Source organism: Mustelus asterias, chromosome 11 (assembly GCF_964213995.1).
Source record: "Mustelus asterias chromosome 11, sMusAst1.hap1.1, whole genome shotgun sequence".
Lineage (NCBI taxonomy): Eukaryota > Metazoa > Chordata > Chondrichthyes > Carcharhiniformes > Triakidae > Mustelus > Mustelus asterias.
Genome location: NC_135811.1, coordinates 29,109,704 through 29,132,292, shown reverse-complemented (window position 1 = coordinate 29,132,292; position 22,589 = coordinate 29,109,704). Strand labels below are relative to the sequence as shown.

At 42.0% G+C, this 22,589-nt stretch overlaps 1 protein-coding gene across 8 annotated transcripts in view; it reads left to right on the top strand.

The window, feature by feature from the left end:
- Nucleotides 1-22,589, top strand: part of ate1 (arginyltransferase 1) — a 250,584-nt gene that overhangs the window by 76,195 nt on the left and 151,800 nt on the right. For all 8 annotated transcript variants that reach the window (XM_078223360.1, XM_078223355.1, XM_078223357.1 and 5 more), the window contains one exon: nt 12,120-12,152. In XM_078223360.1, coding sequence (XP_078079486.1) covers nt 12,120-12,152 — 33 coding nt within the window. The remainder of the gene's footprint in view (nt 1-12,119; nt 12,153-22,589) is intronic.

Genomic DNA, 22,589 nt, shown 5'->3' with positions numbered 1-22,589 from the left:
TGGTGTTCTCACGTGAGATGATGGCATCCGTGTCGATGATCCGGCACGTCTTGCAGAGGTTGCTGTGGCAGGGTTGTGTGGTGTCGTGGTCACTGTTCTCCTGAAGGCTGGGTAGTTTGCTGCGGACAATGGTCTGTTTGAGGTTGTGCGGTTGTTTGAAGGCAAGAAGTGGGGGTGTGGGGATGGCCTTGGCGAGATGTTCGTCTTCATCAATGACATGTTGAAGGCTCCAGAGGAGAGCCGTAGCTTCTCCGCTCCGGGGAAGTACTGGACGACGAAGGGTACTCTGTCCACCGTGTCTCGTGTTTGATGTCTTAGGAGGTCGGTGCGATTTTTTTGCTGTGGCGCATCGGAACTGTCGATTGATGAGTCGAGCGCCATATCCTGTTCTTATGAGGGCATCTTTCAGCATCTGGAGGTGTCTGTTGCGATCCTCCTCATCCAAGCAGATCCTGTGTATACGGAGGGCTTGTCCGTAGGAGATTGTTTCTTTAATGTGTTGAGGGTGGAAGCTGGAGAAGTGGAGCATTGTGAGGTTATCCGTGGGCTTGCGGTACAGTGAGGTGCTGAGGTGACCGTTCTTAATTGAGGTGCGTGTGTCCAAGAATGCAACCAATTCCGGAGAGTAGTCCATGGTGAGTCTGATGGTGGAATGGAACTTGTTGATGTCATCATATAGTTGTTTCAGTGATTGTTCACCATGAGTCCAAAGGAAGAAAATGTCATCGATGTATCTAGTGTATAGCATGGGTTGAAGGTCCTGTGCGGTGAAGAAGTCTTGTTCGAACCTGTGCATGAAGATGTTGGCATATTGAGGTGCGAATTTGGTCCCCATGGCTGTTCCATGTGTCTGGATGAAGAACTGGTTGTTGAAGGTGAAGACATTGTGGTCCAGGAAGAAGCGGATGAGTTGTAAAATTGCATCTGGAAACTGGCAGTTGTCGGCGTTGAGTACTGAGGCCGTTGCAGCAATGCCATCATCGTGGGGGATGCTGGTGTAGAGTTCTGAGACATCCATTGTGACGAGGAGTGCTCCTGGTTCAACTGCTCCATGTGTGTTGAGTTTCTGTAGGAAGTCCATAGTGTTGCAACAAAAGCTGGGGGTTCTTTGTACAATGGGTTTCAGGATGCCCTCGACATAGCCGGAGAGGTTCTCGCACAGGGTCCCATTGCCCGATATGATGGGACGGCCGGGTGTGTTTGCCTTGTGTATCTTCGGGAGGCAGTAGAGATCTCCAACGCGGGGAGTACGTGGGATGAGAGCATGGAGGGTGCTCTGAAGGTCCGGATCAAAGGTCTTGATCAGAGTGTTGAGTTGACGGGTGTGTTCTTTGGTCGGATCTGCGGGTAACTGATTAGTGTTCCTCATTGTTCAGTTGTCGATACACTTCTTTGCAGTAATCCGTTCTGTTCAGTATGACGATGGCCCCTCCTTTGTCTACTGGTTTCATGACAATGTTGCGGTTGGTCTTGAGAGCGTGGATGGCATTGTGTTGTGCTTGGGTGATGTACGGGGCTGTGTTGTGAGTGCGGCTGATGAATTTGGTGTTGACGCACCTCCTGATGGCTTGGGCATACATGTCGAGGGCAGCGGCCTTCCGGAGGAGTCCAATTCGACTCTTTCCTCTTCGGTTGCACTGCGGATCTCTCTGTTGGCTGTTCCGGTTCATTGGCTGTCTCATTGTGTTCGCTGTTGGCCTCTTGAGGTTTGTGGAAGAACTCCCGCAGCCTCATTCGCTTGATGAATTCCTCTGTGTCTGCTGCGAGACTGATGGGGTCTATTTTGGTGGTGGGGCAAAAATTGAGCCCTCAGCTGACACACGCATCTCCATTAAGGACGGTCACCTCAGCACCTCACTGTACCGCAAGCCCACGGATAACGTCATGATGCTCCACTTCTCCAGCTTCCACCCTAAGCACGTTAAAGAAGTGCTACTTCTACGGACTTCTACCCTACGGGCAAGCCCTCCGTATACACAGGATCTGCTCGGATGAGGAGGATCGCAACAGACACCTCCAGACGATGAAAGATGCCCTCATAAGAACAGGATATGGCGCTCGACTCATCGATCGACAGTTCCGACGCGCCACAGCAAAAAGTCGCACCGAACTCCTCAGAAGACAAACACAGGACACGGTGGACAGAGTACCCTTCGTCATCCAGTACGTCCCCGGAGCGGAGAAGCTACGGCATCTCCTCCGGAGCCTTCAACATGTCATTGATGAAGACGAACATCTCGCCAAGGCCATCCCCACACCCCCACTTCTTGCCTTCAAACAACCGCACAACCCCAAACAGACCATTGTCCGCAGCAAACTACCCAGCCTTCAGGAGAACAGTGACCACGACACCACACAACCCTGCCACAGCAACCTCTGCAAGACGTGCCGGATCATCGACGCGGATGCCATCATCTCACGTGAGAACACCATCCACCAGGTACACGGTACCTACTCTTGCAACTCGGACAACGTAGTCTACCTGATAGGCTGCAGGAAAGGATGTCCCGAGGCATGGTACATTGGGGAAACCATGCAGACGCTACGACCACGAATGAATGAACACCACTCGACAATCACCAGGCAAGACTGTTCTCCTCCTGTGGGGGAGCACTTCAGCGGTCATGGGCATTCAGCCGCTGATCTTCGGGTAAGCGTTCTCCAAGGCGGCCTAAACGGCACACGACAGCGCAGAGTCGCTGAGCAGAAACTGATAGCCAAGTTCCGCACACATGAGGACGGCCTCCACCGGGATCTTGGATTTATGTCACACTATCAGTAACCCCCACAGCTTGCCTCCTGGACTTGCAGAATCTCATTGGCTGTCCTGTCTGGAGACAATACACATCTCTTTAACCTGTGCTTACTGCTCCCTCCACTCACATTGTCTGTATCTTTAAGACCTGGTTGGCTGTAGAGATTCGCATTCTAATCAGTATTCTGTAACTTGATTTTGTGTCTCTGTATGCCCTGTTTGAGAGCAGATATCCACTCCATCTGACGTAGGGGCAGGGTTCCGGAAGCTAATGGCATTTGCTACCAAATAAACCTGTTAGACTTTAACCTAGTGTTGTTAAAACTCTTACAAAATACAATATACAGGAAGGGTTTTGATTAAGCACATCTGCAGATGATTCCAACCCAAATGTTCGTGGTCAAAGAATGGTGGCTTCCTGGAGTGAAGCATTGTGTCAATGAGCAAGGTCAGAGCACTTGGTTCTGGTGCTTCGTACCTGAATTTGCACTTGGACCATCCCCACCCCCCACTGCTACAAGCCAAAGTATCACCAGTGGAACAGAGGTGCATCAGGAATGTGGAGAGACATTTCTACAGAATCCTCCACACTGAGATGAGCAAAAAGATGGACAAGCATAATTTAAGCAAACAATTAATCTTTTCATATATACAAAATTAAAATAACAGTCACTAAACAAGATCAGTGAATATGCAGATGAAAATAAGAAGCTGTAACTCCCATTGGAAAACTGAATTCAAGTCAGTTACTGGAAGCAGACCTTTGTACTAAATGGCCCTTATATATTTTGTGGAAAAGGAAGTGTACAGATAAGGGAGCACCTTTTAAAGCTTTTGAAATTTGTTTTAATTGTTCAAAGATTTTTTAATATATTTTTAAAGTTGATTTAATTTGATTTTAAAAAGTTACACATCAACTTGAGTTATATCATCTGTTGCCACTTATTTCCACTATAGTCTTGTTGGTTTGCTGGGTAAACCATTTGTTGTTTTGGCCCCATAGTCCCGAATTTATCATTGATCTCAACACAAGGATGATGGATGCAACTATGTCCCAACACATCATGTGTAAATATAGATTGATTTGAATGGGAAACTGAAAAGTCCAAATAACACTGACGTTCCAGGAAACTCAGGAACTATAGTTTGAAAAGTTATCCCCGATCAACTATTTCATTTTATATACTCAAAATTCTGTTTGAGTTTGTAAAGCTTAATATTTTTGGTGCAAAATATCATAGTGGTCTGCGAAAGTTAATCATATAGAAAGTCAAAACTGCAATAAAACATCAACCTAAAAAGACTGGAAGACAATCAGGTCAATTGAGAAATAGGAGAAGGATTGGGCTGCACCATTCTTTTGATCGGATTTTGGCCTTAACTCCACTTTCTACCTATCATCCATAACGTTATAGAGCAAAAATTTGTCTAACTCAGCCTTGAATATATCCAATGACCCAGTCTCTACTGCTATCTGGGGTAGTGAATTTCAAAATTTAGCAACTCATTGAGAGAAGAAATTCCTCTTCATCTCCATCCTATCAGACCCCTTTATTCTGAAATGCTTGTTCTAGATCCTCCCATGAGGGTAACAGCATCTCGCATCTACCCTGCCAAGACCTCTCTGAACTTTCTGTTTCAAAAGATTACCTCTCGTTATTCTGAACACCAGTAAGTACACGCCCAGCTTGCTTAACCTTTCCCTCACGAGACAACCCCTTCATCCCAGGAATCAACCTAATGAATCTTATCTGAATTGCCTCGAATGCAAGTGTATCTCTGCTTAAATAAGGAGGTCAAAATTGTACTGTAGGTGTGGTCTCGCCAAGACTGCCCTACTTTTATACTCTGCACCTTGCAATAAAAGCCAACGTTTTATTTGGCTTCCTAATTACTTGCTTTACTGTACCTACAGCTAATTTTTTGTGATTTAGGTACCAGGACATCTATATCTCTCTTGTCATAGCATTCTGTACTCTCTCTCCGTTTAAATAATATCCTGCTTTTGTATTCTTCCTGACCGAGTGGGCAGCCTCACATTTTTACACATTATACTCTGTCAATTTTTTGCCCATGCTCTCAACCTATCCCAATCCCTTTGCAGACTTTGTGTCCTCTTCAAAGATTGCTTTCCTACTTTTAGAAATTTGGCTACAATAGACAAGTCATTAATCATCAAATCATTAATTTAGATTGTAAAAGTTGAGGCCCCGGTTGACTCATAAAATGCAAGGATTCTATGACTGAGAGCTGTCACAAACACACCTTTGTGTCAACTCCATGCAGTTCTTCTGAGTTGCATTTGGGGAAAAAGCACCCTCTTCACAGGAACAGGAATAAATCATTTAATCTCCAGAGCATGCTCCTCCATTTAGTGAGAACATGGCTGCTCTGTGACTTAACTCCATATATCTCCTTTGGATAACAAAAATCTATCGATCACTGTTTTTAACTATTGAGCTATCATCAATTGTCATTTGCAGAAGAGGTTTCCAAACTTTAAACTATCCTTTGTGTACAGAAGAGTTGCCTAATTTCACTTCTTAAGTCTGGCTCTAACTTTGACTCGTGGAAATAATTTTTCTCATTCTACTCTGTCTGTTCCCCTTAATATATTTGTAACATTGATCAACTCAACACTTGGCTTTCTAGGTTCCACAGGCTGCAAGTACAATTCTAGTAAATTTATTCTGCACTCTCTCCAAGGCTGATATATCTGTCCAAAAAGGTGGTGCCCAGAACGGTGGTCTAATCAGTGCTTTATATAGCTGGAGCCATGGCTTCTACGCCATTACATTTCACTCCTCTAGAGATATAAAGGCCAACATTCCATTATCCCTTTTGACTATTTTCTGTACCTGTCCATGAGGAATCTCAAGTCTTTTTAGACGTCATATTTTCTTGCATTGAAATCACTTTACCATGGTTTTGCCAATTTGCTTACTCTATTTTTATTATCCCAGCTGATACTACAGGACATTCAGGTTCCAGAGTGGAACCTGGCTTATTTTTTGTTTAGAGGCACGGATGAACAGAGTCACAGGATTGCCAGTTTAAAAATTAACAAAAGTCATTCATTAAACGAGAAAAGATAAACTATGATACACTACTCCTTCATCCCAGCTATATCTTTCCAGATATATTCAGATTTGTAAGGATAACACAAGTTACAAAATATTTCTTGTACTCTGTTCCCAGAAGATACACAGTCCATGTAAACTAATAGGCAAAATGTGGGAATGTGGCTACCCAATACAACTTCTGTGCATTTCTCATCACGTCTCCTAGATGCTTGTGATATTGTGAGCCAACTGGTCTTACTGGCACACTGGCTTCCATGAGGGTTTCTTTTCACCACTCTCTAAGGATACACTTTGGAATCTTCTCCCACGCAAGACTTTCTCTCGGATGCCTTCACCAAGGATCCACACCCAGTGGTTCAACCTATCATTTCAATATTCCTCTGCTCTGGTTTGTGTGATGTTAGTGTACATTTAAGAAATGTTTTTTTCTGAACCATGTTCTCTGTAGTTGTAAGCAGACCTTTCCAGGTTTTTCTCATTGTTGGCGGGCCATCTGCTAGAAGTCTTTTTACTGCTACTTCAATGGCATAAATGGGGATTTGTTTATTTTTACTCTGGGATCCTTTATGATCTTGCATTGTGAGGGGGAAGATTGATTGACAAGTCAAAGTCAGGTGGTTCCTTTCCAGGAAAAAAATCGAAGGATTCATTTTCAGTTTTAGTTTAGAAGGGGGTGGACCTCTCTCTCTCTCGCTCTCTAAGGTTCCTAGCCTTCCAGGCTGACTTCATAAAACACTTTGAGTTCTGATCTGAATTCTAACAGATTGCCACATGCATTCAAGATTCCACACAATCTCTCAGGTACCCAGCTACGCCAACAGAACACCATTACTTCACAGGCTGTATTAGGGTGTCTCCAACCTTAGGATTACTGCAGATGTCTGACTTCTAGCGAGCCAATATCTCCAGGTCTGCACATTGCAGCTCTGTCTTTAACTGGGAGCCTCTCTCTGCCTTTTCTTTAACTTGTATGAAAAATGCCCTTTTCAGATTCTGTTTCTTTGTCCCTTTGACTTCAGTTTTCCTGGGACAACTCTTCTTTTATTCCCTGGTTTCTGGAACTTTCTGTTCTTTAGCCTCTGGGATTTTCTTTCTCCCTCTTACTTTATTGTCCTGCCTATACTGGCAGCTTCTGTGAAAAACGTCTTGCTTTTGGGTCACCTGGTTCCAGACTGAACCACAAGTGCTTCTGCCTTTCAGTGTGAACCTCTGGTTGCTAAACAACAGCTTCGTTTTAACATCTGTAATTGTTTTTATGTTACAAATGCTTAATTACAATGCAAGTGAAACTAAAGCATAGACTTGCAGGCACCTGTGTTTAACATGAAGCTAAACTAAAGTTTTAACACTGAGTACGGAAATACAGAAATGCAAATTTAGCTTAAACTTCTACCTTTCTAACACACACAAAGCAAATATAACTTACGAGAGCAATTTTTATTTCCTAAAATTATTCTTCCTTTAGTTGCCTGATTTCTTCTACAGTGCATCAGTGCCATCTACCATTGTATCATCTAAGTTGTTAATAAATATGGTGAATAGTTGAGGCCCCAACACCACCAGTCACATCCTACCAATTGGAGTACCAGCTCATTATTATCCCTACTCTGTTTCCTGTGGGCCAGCTTATTTCCTAACTAGGTCAATAACTTGCCATGAGCTTCAACTTCAGTAGATTTGAATGAAGGACTTTATCAAATGCCTTCTGGAAATCTGTATAAGTTACACCTGTATGTATTTCGCAATCCACTACTTTAGTCACCTCTTCCAAAATTCAGTCAGCTTTTTCAGGCATATCCTATCCTTGCACAAATCCATGCTGGTTCTCTCTGATCAGCTGAAAAATTTCAAGATGTTCAGTCACACTTTCCTTAATTTTAGTAATTTCCTGACACCAGATGTTAGGCTAGCTGGTCTAAAATTCCTTTAGTTTCTCTTTCTCACCTTTCTTAAATAGCTGAGTGACATGCGCATAATTGTGGAAATAAATGTTGTGGCAGTACAAATTTAAATAGATGTTTCAGTGAATTGTGTTTTCAGACAATTTATAAAGCTTTTTTTCGGCGCCTGGCCTGAGGGTTTTTGAAATCAAGGTTGCATAAGTCTTGAAATTCTTTCCAAAGTAAGGTAATTATGGTCAAAGTGTATGTTCCAGTAAATTCCTGTGCCCTTGCGTAATTTGGGATTTTATTTTTCTTACCATTCTCCCAGATCTGTAAACGAGTTATACGAAGTGATTGTATTTAAATTCAACTGAATCTAAAGGGTGAGAGTCAAGCATGCAGCTACTTTTAGAAAATGAGAAATCTTGTCAAAATCATTGAAGCTGCCAGCTCACAATCTGGGGCAGTGGGGGAGGTCTGTTCTCTCAGATCTGCAGGTCAACATCCACACCTATTATTGCTTGATGGCCCTATTTAATTCAGTTAGCAGTGGTCATTTGCAAGCCTAGTTTGATGAGAAGCTGCTTTTCAGAGGACCTGATAAGCTTAATTGGCAGTTGTATTGGACAGGAAGGATCAAGAGCTAAGCCCCACTTTCTACGCTCAACAGGCAACAAAAAAGCATAACTTGTGATCAGTCCATTCTAAGAAAGGCCAAGAAGCAAAACTGCACTGGAAATTAAGATATGGCAGCTGATTGTAACATCTAGTGACTGCAATAGGGAAAGAAAATGAAAGTGAGCATTGTACTCCACATTTGAGATAACACGCCTGCTTTTGTTCTGTTACAGATAGTATTATAGAAAATGTTGAAATCTGAAAGAACTATTCAGTTCAGTCATGTATTGTGCAAAAATATACCAATTTCTTCATTTTTGCATTGATCTTGTCTGAGCATAACGTGCATTGGTTTTGTCTACCAGAATATTGGGCAAATGCAAGTAACATGTATGCAAAGAACATAGCATCCAATTCGGATCACAAAGGGGTCCTAGAGTTGGGCCACACTATCATACAATAATTGTTCCATAATAAATTGTTCTGTGTTTGATTGTTAATCTACTTACAATTGATGCTCACTTGTGTTTGATTAGTTAAGCCTGCATGTATCTCAGAAAAGTAAACAAACTGCAAAAAAGGTTGAGAGTTAGAACTGGAAGCATGAAGTAGACATTTCAAAGCTTTATATAAAACTCATGTAAATTAAGTTCCTGCACACACATTGTTGTCATCTCAGCATAGATCTGATATATAAAATGTACAGCATACAGCACAAACTTATGTACTACAAGAATTTTATTGGCTTTATCATTTAATCAGTCCACTTTAATTCCAAACACGAATGTAGAAGAACTACAGGGTCCCAATCAATTTCGTACAGCTATTATGTGATTTGATGTCCTTGCAAAATACAAACAGTTTACATTTGTAACTGTTTTCTAACCTCATCAATTCGGTGGACAAAAGAGAGACTCCATTGATCATACTGTTTCATGCTATTACCTAGCAAGAAGCCTCACAACACCAGGTTTATTTGGTATCACGAGCTTTTGCAGCGCTGCCCCTTCACCAGGTGACCTACCTGATGAAGGAGCAGTGCTCGGAAAGCTCGTGATACCAAATAAACCTGTTGGACTTTAATCTGGTGTTGTGAGACTTCTTACTGTGCCCACAACAGTCAAACACCGACATCTCCACATCACGTTATTTCCTAATACGACCTGCAGTGAAACCTCCATCATTCACTCTAAAGAAGGGGAGACTCAGGCCGAAAATTTCAACTTGGCAGAAAATGGAGAGTCACACCAAATTAATCTGCAAATAATTATTTTTAATCAATGTGGGGGTAATCGGCTTCTACGTTTGCATAATGCAGTTCGACCTGACTCTTTTTTTGATACAGGCCCAATTTACTGTAACACACCAATAACATGTCATTATGGATAAAACTCAGGAGAGTTCCTTACTCTAACTGACTTTTAATCTGCAAAGTATAAAACAAAATGTTCTGGCTGCATAAAAGCTTTAGGTATAATTAGACTCTTCAGTGAGCTGTTGACAGATCCAACATTAGAGTAAGTGGGAATTCAAATTTCCAATGCCTCTCAAATCATTGCAGGAAATTTTTCTCATTCGATTAAATTTAGATTACTCACTGTCTCTTATTTTGCATGTTACTTTTTAAATGTCATGGCAGTTGATCGATTCAGTTCTGACAAAACATTTTGTTTACTTTTGCAAGAGGATTTTTAGAAACCAAAGATGTAACAAAGTGCCACTGGGTCATTTAAAATTGTGTACTGCTGTTCTCCAAACCTGGGCCCGAGGCTTGTGAAAACTTAGGGTGATAATGAGAATGTGTATATTGGTGGCCATAGTTTAAACAAATGCTATCTAAATGATGTGTCTTTAGACAATGGAGGACTTATTTTTAAAGCTAATTAACCATTCCTGTCCCTGCATCCTTCAAAAAAGACACTCATTGGTTCTGTAACCCAAGTCATATTTTCAGGCACTGGGATAATTGGGCAGCAATTGTGATGTTTTCCCACTGCTGTATACTATGATCAATACTTTGTGAAGGTTGGATTTAGGGCCACACATTGCAACCTTGATTCTGTGTCCCCCGACGTGCACTTCATGATGTCTGCACTGGGATCAGTCTTGCAGTTTCTGCTTTGAAATGTGTAGGTCTGTCCAGTAATGTACTATTTAAATATTTGATTGTTCCGGCTTGATGTAGTGATCAAGATATTTGACTTCACCTTTAACATCAGTGATACGCGTCAAATGTTGCAGCAGTGGAGCATAGTTTTTTCTCCACCAACCTGTTCTACTATAATGGAATGCTCATTTATTTTACTGTTGTGAGCATTATACACATTCTGGGTATATCATACGTAGCTGGACAAAATCATGAATGTGACAGTCTTCCCAAAGGCAGAGTTTGCAAGTGTGTTTGCACTAATCAAACAGAAGCAGCTACAATGAATTGGGCATGCCTGCAGGTTGGAACAATCGCAGACCCAAGGATCTCCTATATGTGAGGTAACTGGGGCCAGATAACGAGTGCAGTGCCTAAGGCTCTGCTTCAAGGATGCTTGCAAGTGTGGCATGAAGGCCCTAAACATTGCACCTGAGAGTCACTAGCTGGCAGAAGAGGGAAATGATGACATCTCCTGTGGGTTGGTGTGAATGCCCACAATGACCAGTGGCTATGGCAGCTTGGCAACAGGGGCCAATGCTGAAAAAAACCAACCCTTGTCATTTGGCAGTTTCATGTGCGGCACTTGTAGCAGAACCTGCCTCTCAAGGATTGACCTTAACAGCCAACAGCAAAGGTGCACCAAATGAAGACACCCCACCAAAATGGATTACTTTCTCCATGTCCATGATCTCTTGTAGATATCACACTGTTATTGGCCTAAAGTAAAATTGAAAATCTCAATAGTGTAAACTTCAGTTTTGCTGTGCATGTTTAATATCTGCCAAGTCTTTCAATAAGCTTACTGGTTAGAACCTGACAGTGTTCTTTTAAAATAAACCCTTTCTAGTTATATCTGGGGCAGCACAGTGGTTAGCACTGGTACCTCTCAGCGCCAGGGACCCAGGACCAATTCTGGCCTTGGATGAATGTCTGTATGGCGTTTTACCCCTTAATGACCCATGATGTGTAGGTTAGGGGGATTAGCGGGATAAATACATGGGGTTACGGGGATAGGGCGTGGGTAAGATGCTCTATTGGAGAGTTGGTGCAGACTCGATGGACCGAATGGCCTCCTGCACTGCAGGGATTCTGAGTCTATATACTTCATTAGTTGTCAGAACATATTAAATTAGTGCGTGTGTGCTTGTGTATCCATGTTTATGATATTCATTTTTAAAAGCACATGCCTTTCTGAAAAACTGTTCATTAAACCATTAAAAAAAAAATTTGGTTGACAACATGATGTAATGATGTAAATTGTCTTGAAGTGGAACATCATATCATCATGACAAGCTAGTTATCTTGACATTTTCCTCTTCATAGAAAAGTTTACCACACCACTACTGGAGGGGATGGGGAGTTGTGCTTAATTGAATGATTAATATGAATTGTTAACAGACAGTGTTAAATATTCATTTTCGGAATTTTAACAAAATATTCAGGACATAATACACAGCTGCACTTGTGTAATAATGTGCTTTATGTAAGAAATTATAAGATTGGGTTATTAAATGAACAACTGTCATTAGTATAATCATTATTACAAAGTATAACTTTATATCACTGCAAAAATTAACTTGATTTATTTTCCCCTTTTGTTTCCCATTCTAACGCCGATTTGGTGAATGCAGTACACACGATTCCTTTGTCAGTCCCCACTCCAGGTAAGCCTGACATTACATTCACTTGTATTGAATATTTTATTGGAATACAAGGCAATGGCCTACTGGTATTATTGCTGACTATTAATCCCAAAACTCAGCTAATGTGATGGGGACCAGAGTACGAATCCCACCAGTGCAGATGGTGGAATTTGAATTCAATAAAAATAAATATGGAATTAAGAATCTACTGGTGAACATGAAATCATTGTCGATTGTCAGAAAAACCCATCTGGTTTACTATGTCCTTTAGGGAAGGAAATCTGTTGTCCTTACCTGGTCTGGCTGACATGTAACTCCAGAGCCACATCAATGTGGTTGACTCTCAACTGCCCTCGGGCAACTAGGGATGGGCAATAAATGCTGGCCAGCCAGCGACATTTCTTGTCCCACAAATGAATAAAAAGAAAGATACAGGACCAGAGCCAAAAATATCAAGTCAAACTATTTTAGGCAATCAAAAATACAATTTTAGTATACTGTTTCAGGTTGTAAAGATGTTTTCTGAATGAAGTCTTAACCTGTGAGTCTGCTGTTTGGGTAACAAAATTGGCTTGTGGATTGTCAGCAGAAGGGAAGGAAAGCCTCAAAGGTCAATTTGATATTGCAATACAATTATCAATTTTGAGCCAATAAACAAAACTGCATCTGTTCTTTCAGAATTACTGCAGAATGTGTGTGGAATCGTGCCTTTTGATATATGTAGCTTATAGAATCTGCATCTTTGGGATCATCCCAGTTGTTCTGTTCTTTTTATCCTTGGTTTGATTGAAATAAAACAACGCAACAGCCTGATGATGCTACCTGTGTGTGAACATATCTTGACTGTACAAGCATTTAGCACTGTTAGTATGAACATGTAAGCGGATGACCGGTGACATGTCCAAGTTCTAAGAATTGAGATACCTCTAATTTATTGCCTTTTTCCTTGCTTCTCTTTCTTTCGCTTTTCCTTAATCTCCCTTTTTCTCCCTTTTTTTGTTAATTCTCTTTTAACCTCCACTTTCTCTCTCGCTAGTTGTGTTTCTCTAATTCTTTGGTTTGGTTTAATTACTAAATTACTCTAGTTGAATATCATTTAAAAAAATTATTGGTACTTGTGAATATTCCAACTTCAACTATTTATATTTCCTTTTGCCATGGTGATTGTGTCAAAAATGCACTAAAGTCACAAATTATAGTTTTAATAGCTCTAACTGCACTGGAGAAATGTTGGTATTGTATGTAATCCAGCACCCAGCCTCAAGTTCAGAATTTGAATTATCTTGTACATTTTGAGTTTTATTAATTTTGACTTAGTCCTGATATAGTTGTTGCTTTTGTGGAAGTGCATTGATTTTTAGGATAGAATTCGGTTATGATTCTGCACAAACTTGAATACATCATTGAATACCCCCCCGCCAAAAATAATCATAAAAACAAGTGCATTAGATGGTCTGGTTGTGGTTGGTCCTTTTGAGCACTTTTTACAGCAGTTTATGTTATAACTTTAAATAACTTGGATCTCAACAACACATCTCTTGATACACAACCTGAATTAACAAAGATTGTGTTTAATCTAAAATTACTGACATCTTCAGTGTCTGGACAGTTTTGCCAGTGCCCATAAACTTCAGTGTCCATACAGTATTATTTTCAAGCAGAGTAAATGGCTCTTTCTTTATCTTGATGCACTTGAGGTCCCTCTTTTCCATTATAACAATATATTTATTTCCCAGTTCTGTCCCTCCCTCATTTTCTATTTGCAGTTCTGTGCTTCATTTTCAGACCACCCTTTCCATTATCACTTTCTCTCCTCACCCACACCCCCCCTCCCCCCAACTTCTAATATTACAGAATTGTTATAGTGCAAAAGGAGGCCATTCTGCTCATCATGTCTGCACTAGCTCTCAGAATGAGCAATTCACTTGTGTGTCATCCTCCCACCATCCCCTCCCCAAGTGAGAATCCTGTAATTCATGGAATAAAATAGTCCTTGATTTATTCAGTTGCAAAGATTAAGTGACCCTGCCCATAATCGTTGACAGGCAAAAAAAATTGGTAGCTTTTAAAAGGTATGTGAAGAATGACTTAAAAATTCAAAATCAAAATTTGTTGGGATTCTATAGAATTGTAATAAATGATCTTTTAAAAAATTAATATGGCATGTGAGCGTTGTTGGTAAGACTGACATCTATTGCCCAACATTATTGCCCTTGAGAAACTCAAGCCTTCTGCTTGAACTGCTTAAATCCATGTGGAATATGTACTGTTAGGTAAGCAGCTCGGAGTTTTAAAAAAAGGTTATTTTGTGGAGAATTGAAGATGGTTGAGAATATTAGTAAAACTAATTGGAGTTTACTCTGACATCCTAAACAACAGTGGAAGTTTTTGAGTATTTTACAGAGAGCACTTTTGATGAGTGTTTATGTCTTGAGAGATGAAAATCTGCAAGAAATTTCTTTGAATGAGAAGAAATCTGATTATAGTGTCACTTGCATTCAAATGATACATTCAAGCCATATGTTGAATGCAACTTGGAACTGTTGCCAGGAAGCACAGAGGGTTAAAAGCGGAGCTTTATTTACAAGGTGTGTTCACTATAGGCTGCTTCCTCACTCTGACAGTTTCCCGTGCCAGGCGATAACCTGCATATATGAATACACAGTGCTAACTGAAGCTACTAAGACTCAATATAAGTACATAACATTTCTTCCCCCTTTAAATTGAATGTCCCCAACAATTTTGAGCAATGTAACATGAACAACAACCAATACGTCAAGACGGTTTGGAAGTCATCGTTCTCAAAACGACGAACCTTTGGTGTTGTCTGCTTGCACGAGTTGTAACCTCTGGCATTTTCGTCTTTGTACGATCATCATCAGTGGTTGCTTTGATCAGTGTCAATGTTGTAATAGAGTTTGAATCTGTGCTTGGTCTGAAGGTGAGGTGTTGACTTCCTCAACAGTGTCTGTCGGTGTTAGGAAGGTTCAGTTGAGGACTTTGTACACTTGAATCCGGATTTCCAGGTTCAACTTCCAGCTGAAGAGGTTAAAATTTTTGAGTGCAATAGAGTTCCCCTGTGAATTGAGTAGAGATTAGTTCCCTGGGAAGTTGCTGTGAAGATTTTTCAGTGCATTTCCCATGCCTGCATTTGGGCAGCACAAAGAGACTGACCAAGGAACAGAGGGTGAGAACTCCGATAACCACAAGCCATAACAGCAGGTGTGGATATTTGAATGATGTAACCATGTTGGTGTACTTTGTTAGTAATTAATCATTATAATTAGACAAGCATATAGAGGCTATAACTGGTTAACTACACTTCAGAGAAAATGTCTATTTGTGATTGGTATATGCAAATTATTTGTAAGATAAGCAAAGATATAATTGTGCATGCCATGTATCATGCAGTAAATCTGTACACCACCTTGTGGGAGGCAGACTTCCTTTTATGGTTTGAGTAAAGGCTGATTCAAAATTCCGAAAGCTTTGTCTGATCTGTCAAGGATGTGAGGTACGATTTTGTTGCATGACGGCAAAATTCTGTATTGAAGGCAGGTCAGTTCTTCCCACCAACAGCTGGTCCGCATGCTTCCTCCAGATGACATCATCTCTGGTTTGAATGGTATGCAAGACAGATTCAATCTGCACAAGGATCATGGCAGGAACCCATTTCTCTCCTGTGGAGTAATTCCTGGCCAATGCTCCTTGTTCTTTGTGGAAGACACAATGTTTCGCTTTACTTCCACGCTGTTCTATCTGTAATTATTATTTCTGTTGAACAATTTATTTCGTTTTCAGAGGTTTCAACAAGTCAAGTGCTGAATGTAGTTGTCTTTTCATTAATAATGCCGGAGAGATTTTAGTAGTTTAATGAGCAGTATTCCTATACATCAGTAGGGATTGATAAAGTTGTTTCAAACAGTGGCACAGTGGTTGGCATTGCTGCCTCTCAGCTCCAGGGACCTGGGTTCGATTCCAGGCTTGGGTCACTGTCTGTGTGGAATTTGCATATTGTCCCTATGTTTACGTGGGTTTCCTCCGGATGCTCCGGTTTCCTCCCACAGTCCAAACATGTGCGGGTTAGGTTGATTTACCATGTTAAATTGCCCCTTAGTGTCCCAGGATGCGTAGGTTAGAGGGATTAACAGGGTAAATATGTGGGGTTACGTGGATAGGGATTGTTGTCGGTGCAGATTCGATGGGCCGAATGGCCTCCTCCTGCACTGTAGGGTTTCTATGTTTCTTTCTATGAACCTTGTTCCCTGGTTGCTTTCAATGTGTGTTTCATGGTTTGAACGGAACGTTCTGCTAGTCCATTCGTAGCAGGATGCAACAGTGCAGACCTAATACGTTGGATAACATTCTCTTTCAAGAAATTTTCAAATAAAGGACCATTGCCACTCACCAATTGCTCAGAGAATCCAAACCAATGAAGACTTCTACGAGTCTCTTGATCATATTTTCTGATATGGTTGACTTCATTATGGTGACTTCTGGCCACTTTGAGAATTGACCATTACTAAGAACATGTATCCTTCAAAACATCCTGCGAAGTTGGCATGCACACATTGCCACGTCTCTTCCGGCCATTCCCAAGATGCATTGGTGTGAACGGTGGCAGGTTGAATACCTTCACATTTAAAGAACACATTCCAGCTTTCTTTTCAATTTCCAAGTCCAATCCAGGCCAGCAGGAATAACTCCTGTTATTTTTTTCATGCACACAATTCTAGAATTGCCCTCATGGAATTTGTCTAACACTTGTCTTCTCAATGATAATGGAATAATCACTCTGAGCCCACAAAGAGGAAATCCTGACTGTGCAGATGGCTCCAATCTTTCAGTGGAGTACAGTTTCATCAGGTTTTAGTTCTGAGGTCTTGCTTCATAGTATCATGTCCATTACTTCAGAGAACATCGGTTCACTCTGAGTGTGCTTCTTCACTTGTCTTGAAGTAACAAGTGTACTGTCTACCTGTTCAAAGTAGAAGATATTTCTGCTAGAGTAGTTTGACAAACTGGGACCATAGAATCCTTATGTGCAGAAAGAAGCCTTCTGCACCAACTCTCCGAAAGGCACCCTACCCAGGGCCTCCCCTCCGTCCTATCTCTGTAAATCCATGCATTTACTATGGCTAATCCACCTAACCTACACATCTTTGGACTGAGCGAGGAAACCAGAGCACCCAGAGGAAACCCATGCAGACATGGGGAGAATGTGCAACCTCTGCACAAGCACTCAAAGTCGAATAGGTCCCGGGTCCCTGGCGTTGTAAGTCAGCAGTGCTAACCACTGTGCTACATTATCGCCCTACTTGCTAGTGGTAATCCTGAAAGTCAATCTGCATTACCCAATGGAGACATGATTGTCGATAGTTGGTTATATAAGTATGTGAAGACAAAAGCGTTGCCCATCTCTGCATTCTACTTGTTGCAAGTGATGGAATTCCTGTGTGCGGTCCTAAAATTATTGTTGATGGATAATGGTCTGTCAACAGTGTGAACTTTCTTCCGTGCAATCTCTTTACTCTAAAGAAAACCCCTCAGGCTTCCCTTTTGATTTGTGCATAGTTACTTTCAGCTTTGCTCAATGTTTGAGATGCAAAGGCAATGCGTCTTTCTTAACCTGATGGCATAATGTTCCTCTTTGTCTCTTCCAGTAATTAGAAGTCATCCAGGTAGCTCTGGACTCCATGCAGCCCACTCAATTGCATTTTGAAACAATGCCAGAGCTGATGCGATACCAAATGGTAATATTCAGTACTGGAACAAGCATTTATGTGTCATGGTTGTCAGAGGTTCCTGTGACATCTGGTCCGCATTCATCTGTCAGCATACCTGGCTCAGATCAATTTTGCTAAAATGTTAGCCTCCTGCCAAACAAGTCATCAGTGTGGGCTAGTGGGTATTGTTCTGCACACAGCACTGGATTAAGGGTGACTTTGAAGCCTCCTGTAAATCTGTACGGATCCATCCTTTTTGATGACTAGTACTAATGGTGTAGCTCATTCACTAATGTTCACAGATTCCAAGACTCCGATCTTCACCAGTCATTCCAAGACAGCCTCCACTTTCGGCCTGATAACATCGTGTACCAATCTTGCCTTCAAGCATTTTGCTTGGCTTCCTTCTTTAATCTTCAGTTTAACTGTGATGTCTTTCATACTGCCCAGCCCTTTATCAAACGTAACAGTTTTTTTAGAATTTTTCCAACGTCTTCATTAGTCATCAGGTTGACTTGGGCCCAGTTCAGTCGAAACTTCTCTAACCATGTTCGACCCATGAATGCTGGATAATTGCCCTTTACTACATGTAAAGACAAATCTGTTGTTTGCCCATTGCTACTTCAGTGGAACCATTACACGTGTGTATATCTTCAACACTATTGAAGCTTTCAAGGGAATATGTATGAATTTTTCTTTATATACAATCTCTGGCACCATTGAGACTGCTGCCCCAGTGTCGACTTCCATCCTTTCTGTTTGTCCAACCAGCAATGGAGTGACCCAGTATCTATTCATAGCACCAGCAATGGCTAGCACATTCAGTGACAATTTGTCTTTAGACTGAGAGTCACCTCATTTCTCTAAACCCTTCTGCATAGTGTGAATACTTTTCTTGTTCTGTTTGCATGCTAGTTTTGATTTGTTCTTATTTTTGCTTGTAGTCCATTTTTCCTTCCAACAGGCAGGCTCTGTATGATCTTTTATTCCACAGCTTCTGCATATTATATTCTTGCAAGAGCACTCCACAGCTGAATACCCTTGTTTTGCACATCGGTGACATGTATGAATTTCAAAACTCTTCGGTGTCGATTCAGCTGAGGTTTTGTGTATCCGAGTATTCAAACTCATTGCTGAGCTTCTTTTGTAGACTGTTGCATCAAAACAGCAATTTCCATGGCCTTTTCCAGAGTGAGGTTACTCTTGGTTAGCAACGATTTCTGTATTGCATCACTTCGCAGACCACAGACCAGTCTGTCCCAAATCGTATCATTCAGCACATCGCCAAACTAAACAGTACTCCACAAGTCTTTTTAATACAGTCAGAAATTCCGCACTTGATTCTCCCTCTTCTGGATGTCTTTTTGGAGTCTGAAGTGCTCTGCAATGACCAAATGCTTCAACGAATAGTATGCTGGTAGAATCTCTACAATTTGTTGTGTTTTAGCGCCTGGCTTCTCCGGTTGCACTAAATTTCTGAGAAGATTGAACATTTGTCCCTACCATCACGCTCAGGATTGTGGGAAGCTTGTTATCTTCTGCTTTTTGTTTGCCTGCACAAAATAGTCAAAATGCTCAGCTCGCTCCACATTTTCATCAAAGGGTCCCACGGTGCTACAAAGTCTCATCATTTTCTTTGTAATGGAGGTTCCCTGTATGCACACTTTGCAATGTGTTTTCAATAGCTACCTTGCTTTTCCCATTGAAACAAGGCAGCAACCCGAGCTTCAGCCTCTTATTTTTTTGCGGCCAGCTCTGTAATTGCTCTGCGGAGGATTGTTACTCATGTTCACCTCAGTCATGATGACCGGAGCACATGCGAAAGCTTTTCTTCTCAGTCTTTTTCGACTTCTTTGTTAATTTTGTTTTTCCTCCTGAGCGGCTAGCAAGGGCTATTCAGAGTCCTCATTGCCAGCTCTTGTGTTGTGTATTGTGGTATTGATTCTAGGGAGCACAGAGAGTTGAAAGCTGATGGAGCTTTATTTACAAGGTGTGTTCATGACAGGCTACTTCTTCACTCTGGTGGTTTCCCGCGCTATAGACCTGTGATATCAGTTAGAACATAGAACATAGAACAGTACAGCACAGAACAGGCCCTTCGGCCCACGATGTTGTGCCGAGCTTTATCTGAAACCAAGATCAAGCTATCCCACTCCCTATCATCCTGGTGTGCTCCATGTGCCTATCCAATAACCGCTTAAATGTTCCTAAAGTGTCTGACTCCACTATCACTGCAGGCAGTCCATTCCACACCCCAACCACTCTCTGCGTAAAGAACCTACCTCTGATATCCTTCCTGTATCTCCCACCACGAACCCTATAGTTATGCCCCCTTGTAATAGCTCCATCCACCCGAGGAAATAGTCTTTGAACGTTCACTCTATCTATCCTCTTCATCATTTTATAAACCTCTATTAAGTCTCCCCTCAGCCTCCTCCGCTCCAGAGAGAACAGCCCTAGCTCCCGCAACCTTTCCTCATAAGACCTACCCTCCAAACCAGGCAGCATCCTGGTAAATCTCCCCTGCACTCTTTCCAGCGCTTCCACGTCCTTCCTATAGTGAGGTGACCAGAACTGCACACAATACTCCAAATGTGGTCTCACCAAGGTCCTGTACAGTTGCAGCATAACCCCACGGCTCTTAAACTCCAACCCCCTGTTAATAAAGCTAACACACTATAGGCCGCCTTCACAGCTCTATCCACTTGAGTGGCAACCTTTAGAGATCTGTGGATATGAACCCCAAGATCTCTCTGTTCCTCCACAGTCTTCAGAACCCTACCTTTGACCCTGTAATCCACATTTAAATTAGTCCTACCAAAATGAATCACCTCACATTTATCAGGGTTAAACTCCATTTGCCATTTTTCAGCCCAGCTTTGCATCCTACCTATGTCTCTTTGCAGCCTACAACAGCCCTCCACCTCATCCACTACTCCACCAATCTTGGTGTCATCAGCAAATTTACTGATCCACCCTTCAGCCCCCTTCTCTAAGTCATTAATAAAAATCACAAAGAGCGGAGGACCAAGCACTGATCCCTGCGGCACTCCACTAGCAACCTGCCTCCAATCCGAAAATTTTCCATCGACCACCACCCTCTGTCTTCGATCAGACAGCCAGTTACCTATCCAATCGGCCAACTTTCCCTCTATCCCACACCTCCTCACTTTCATCATAAGCCGACCATGGGGGACCTTATCAAACGCCTTACTAAAATCCATGTATATGACATCAACTGCCCTACCTTCATCAACACACTTAGTTACCTCCTCAAAAAATTCTATCAAATTTGTGAGGCACGACTTGCCCTTCACGAATCCATGCTGACTATCCCGGATTAATCCGCATCTTTCTAAATGGTCGTAAATCCCATCTCTAAGGACCTTTTCCATCAATTTACCAACCACCGAAGTAAGACTAACCGGTCTATAATTACCGGGGTCATTTCTATTCCCTTTCTTAAACGGAGGAACAACATTCGCCATTCTCCAGTCCTCTGGCACCATCCCCGTGGACAGTGAGGACCCAAAGATCAAAGCCAAAGGCTCTGCAATCTCATCCCTTGCCTCCCAAAGAATCTTAGGATATATTTCATCAGGCCCAGGGGACTTATCGACCTTCCTCTGAACATCTATTTCCTCCAGCCTATTAGTTCTGGTGATGACATGCATATATGAATACACAGTGCTTACTGAAGCCACTAAATGCACAACAGGAACTTTATCCAAACAAGGAAATTAATATCACCAGGAGAAGATTGGAAAATTTGGCCATCAAGTTGAGAACAAAGAACAAAGAAAATTACAGCACAGGAACAGGCCCTTCAGCCCTCCAAGCCTGCACTGACCATGCTGCCCATCATAAACTAAACCCCCTACCCTTCCGGGGACCATATCCCTCTATTCCCATCCTATTCATGTATTTGTCAAGATGCCCCTTAAAAGTCACTATAGTATTCGGTATTCACAAAGGAGAGGGATGTGTTGACTGGGAGTGCCTCGGAGGGGAGTGTTGACCCGTTAGAGAAAATCTCCATTACAAGGAAGGAAGTGTTAGGTTTTTTAGGGAATATAAAGACTGACAAATCCCCAGGGCCTGATGGAATCTATCCAAGGCTGCTCAGGGAGACGAGAGATGAAATCGCTGGGCCTCTGACGCAAATCTTTGTCTCGTCACTGAACACAGGTGAGGTCCCAGAGAATTGGAGGATAGCTAATGTGGTCCCGTTATTTAAGAAGGGTAGGAAGGATAACCCGGGAAATTATAGGCCGGTGAGCTTGACGTCCATGGTAGGGAAGTTGTTGGAGAGGATTCTTAGAGATAGGATGTGTGCGCATTTAGAAAGGAATAAACTCATTCACTATAGTCAGCATGGTTTTGAGAGAGGGAGGTCATGCCTCACTAACCTGGTGGAGGTTTTTGAAGAAGTGACTAGAATGGTTGACGAGGGAAGGGCTGTGGATGTTGTCTATATGGACTTTAGTAAAGCGTTTGACAAAGTCCCTCAAGGTAGGTTGGTGCAAAAAGTTGGATCTCATGGGATAAAGGGGGAGGTGGCTAGAACTGGCTTGGTCACAGAAGACAGAGGGTGGTAGTGGAAGGGACTTTTTCCAGCTGGATGCCTGTGACTAGTGGTGTTCCGCAGGGCTCTGTATTGGGACCTCTGTTGTTTGTGATTTATATAAACGATCTGGAAGAAGTTGTAACTGGGGTGATCAGTAAGTTTGCG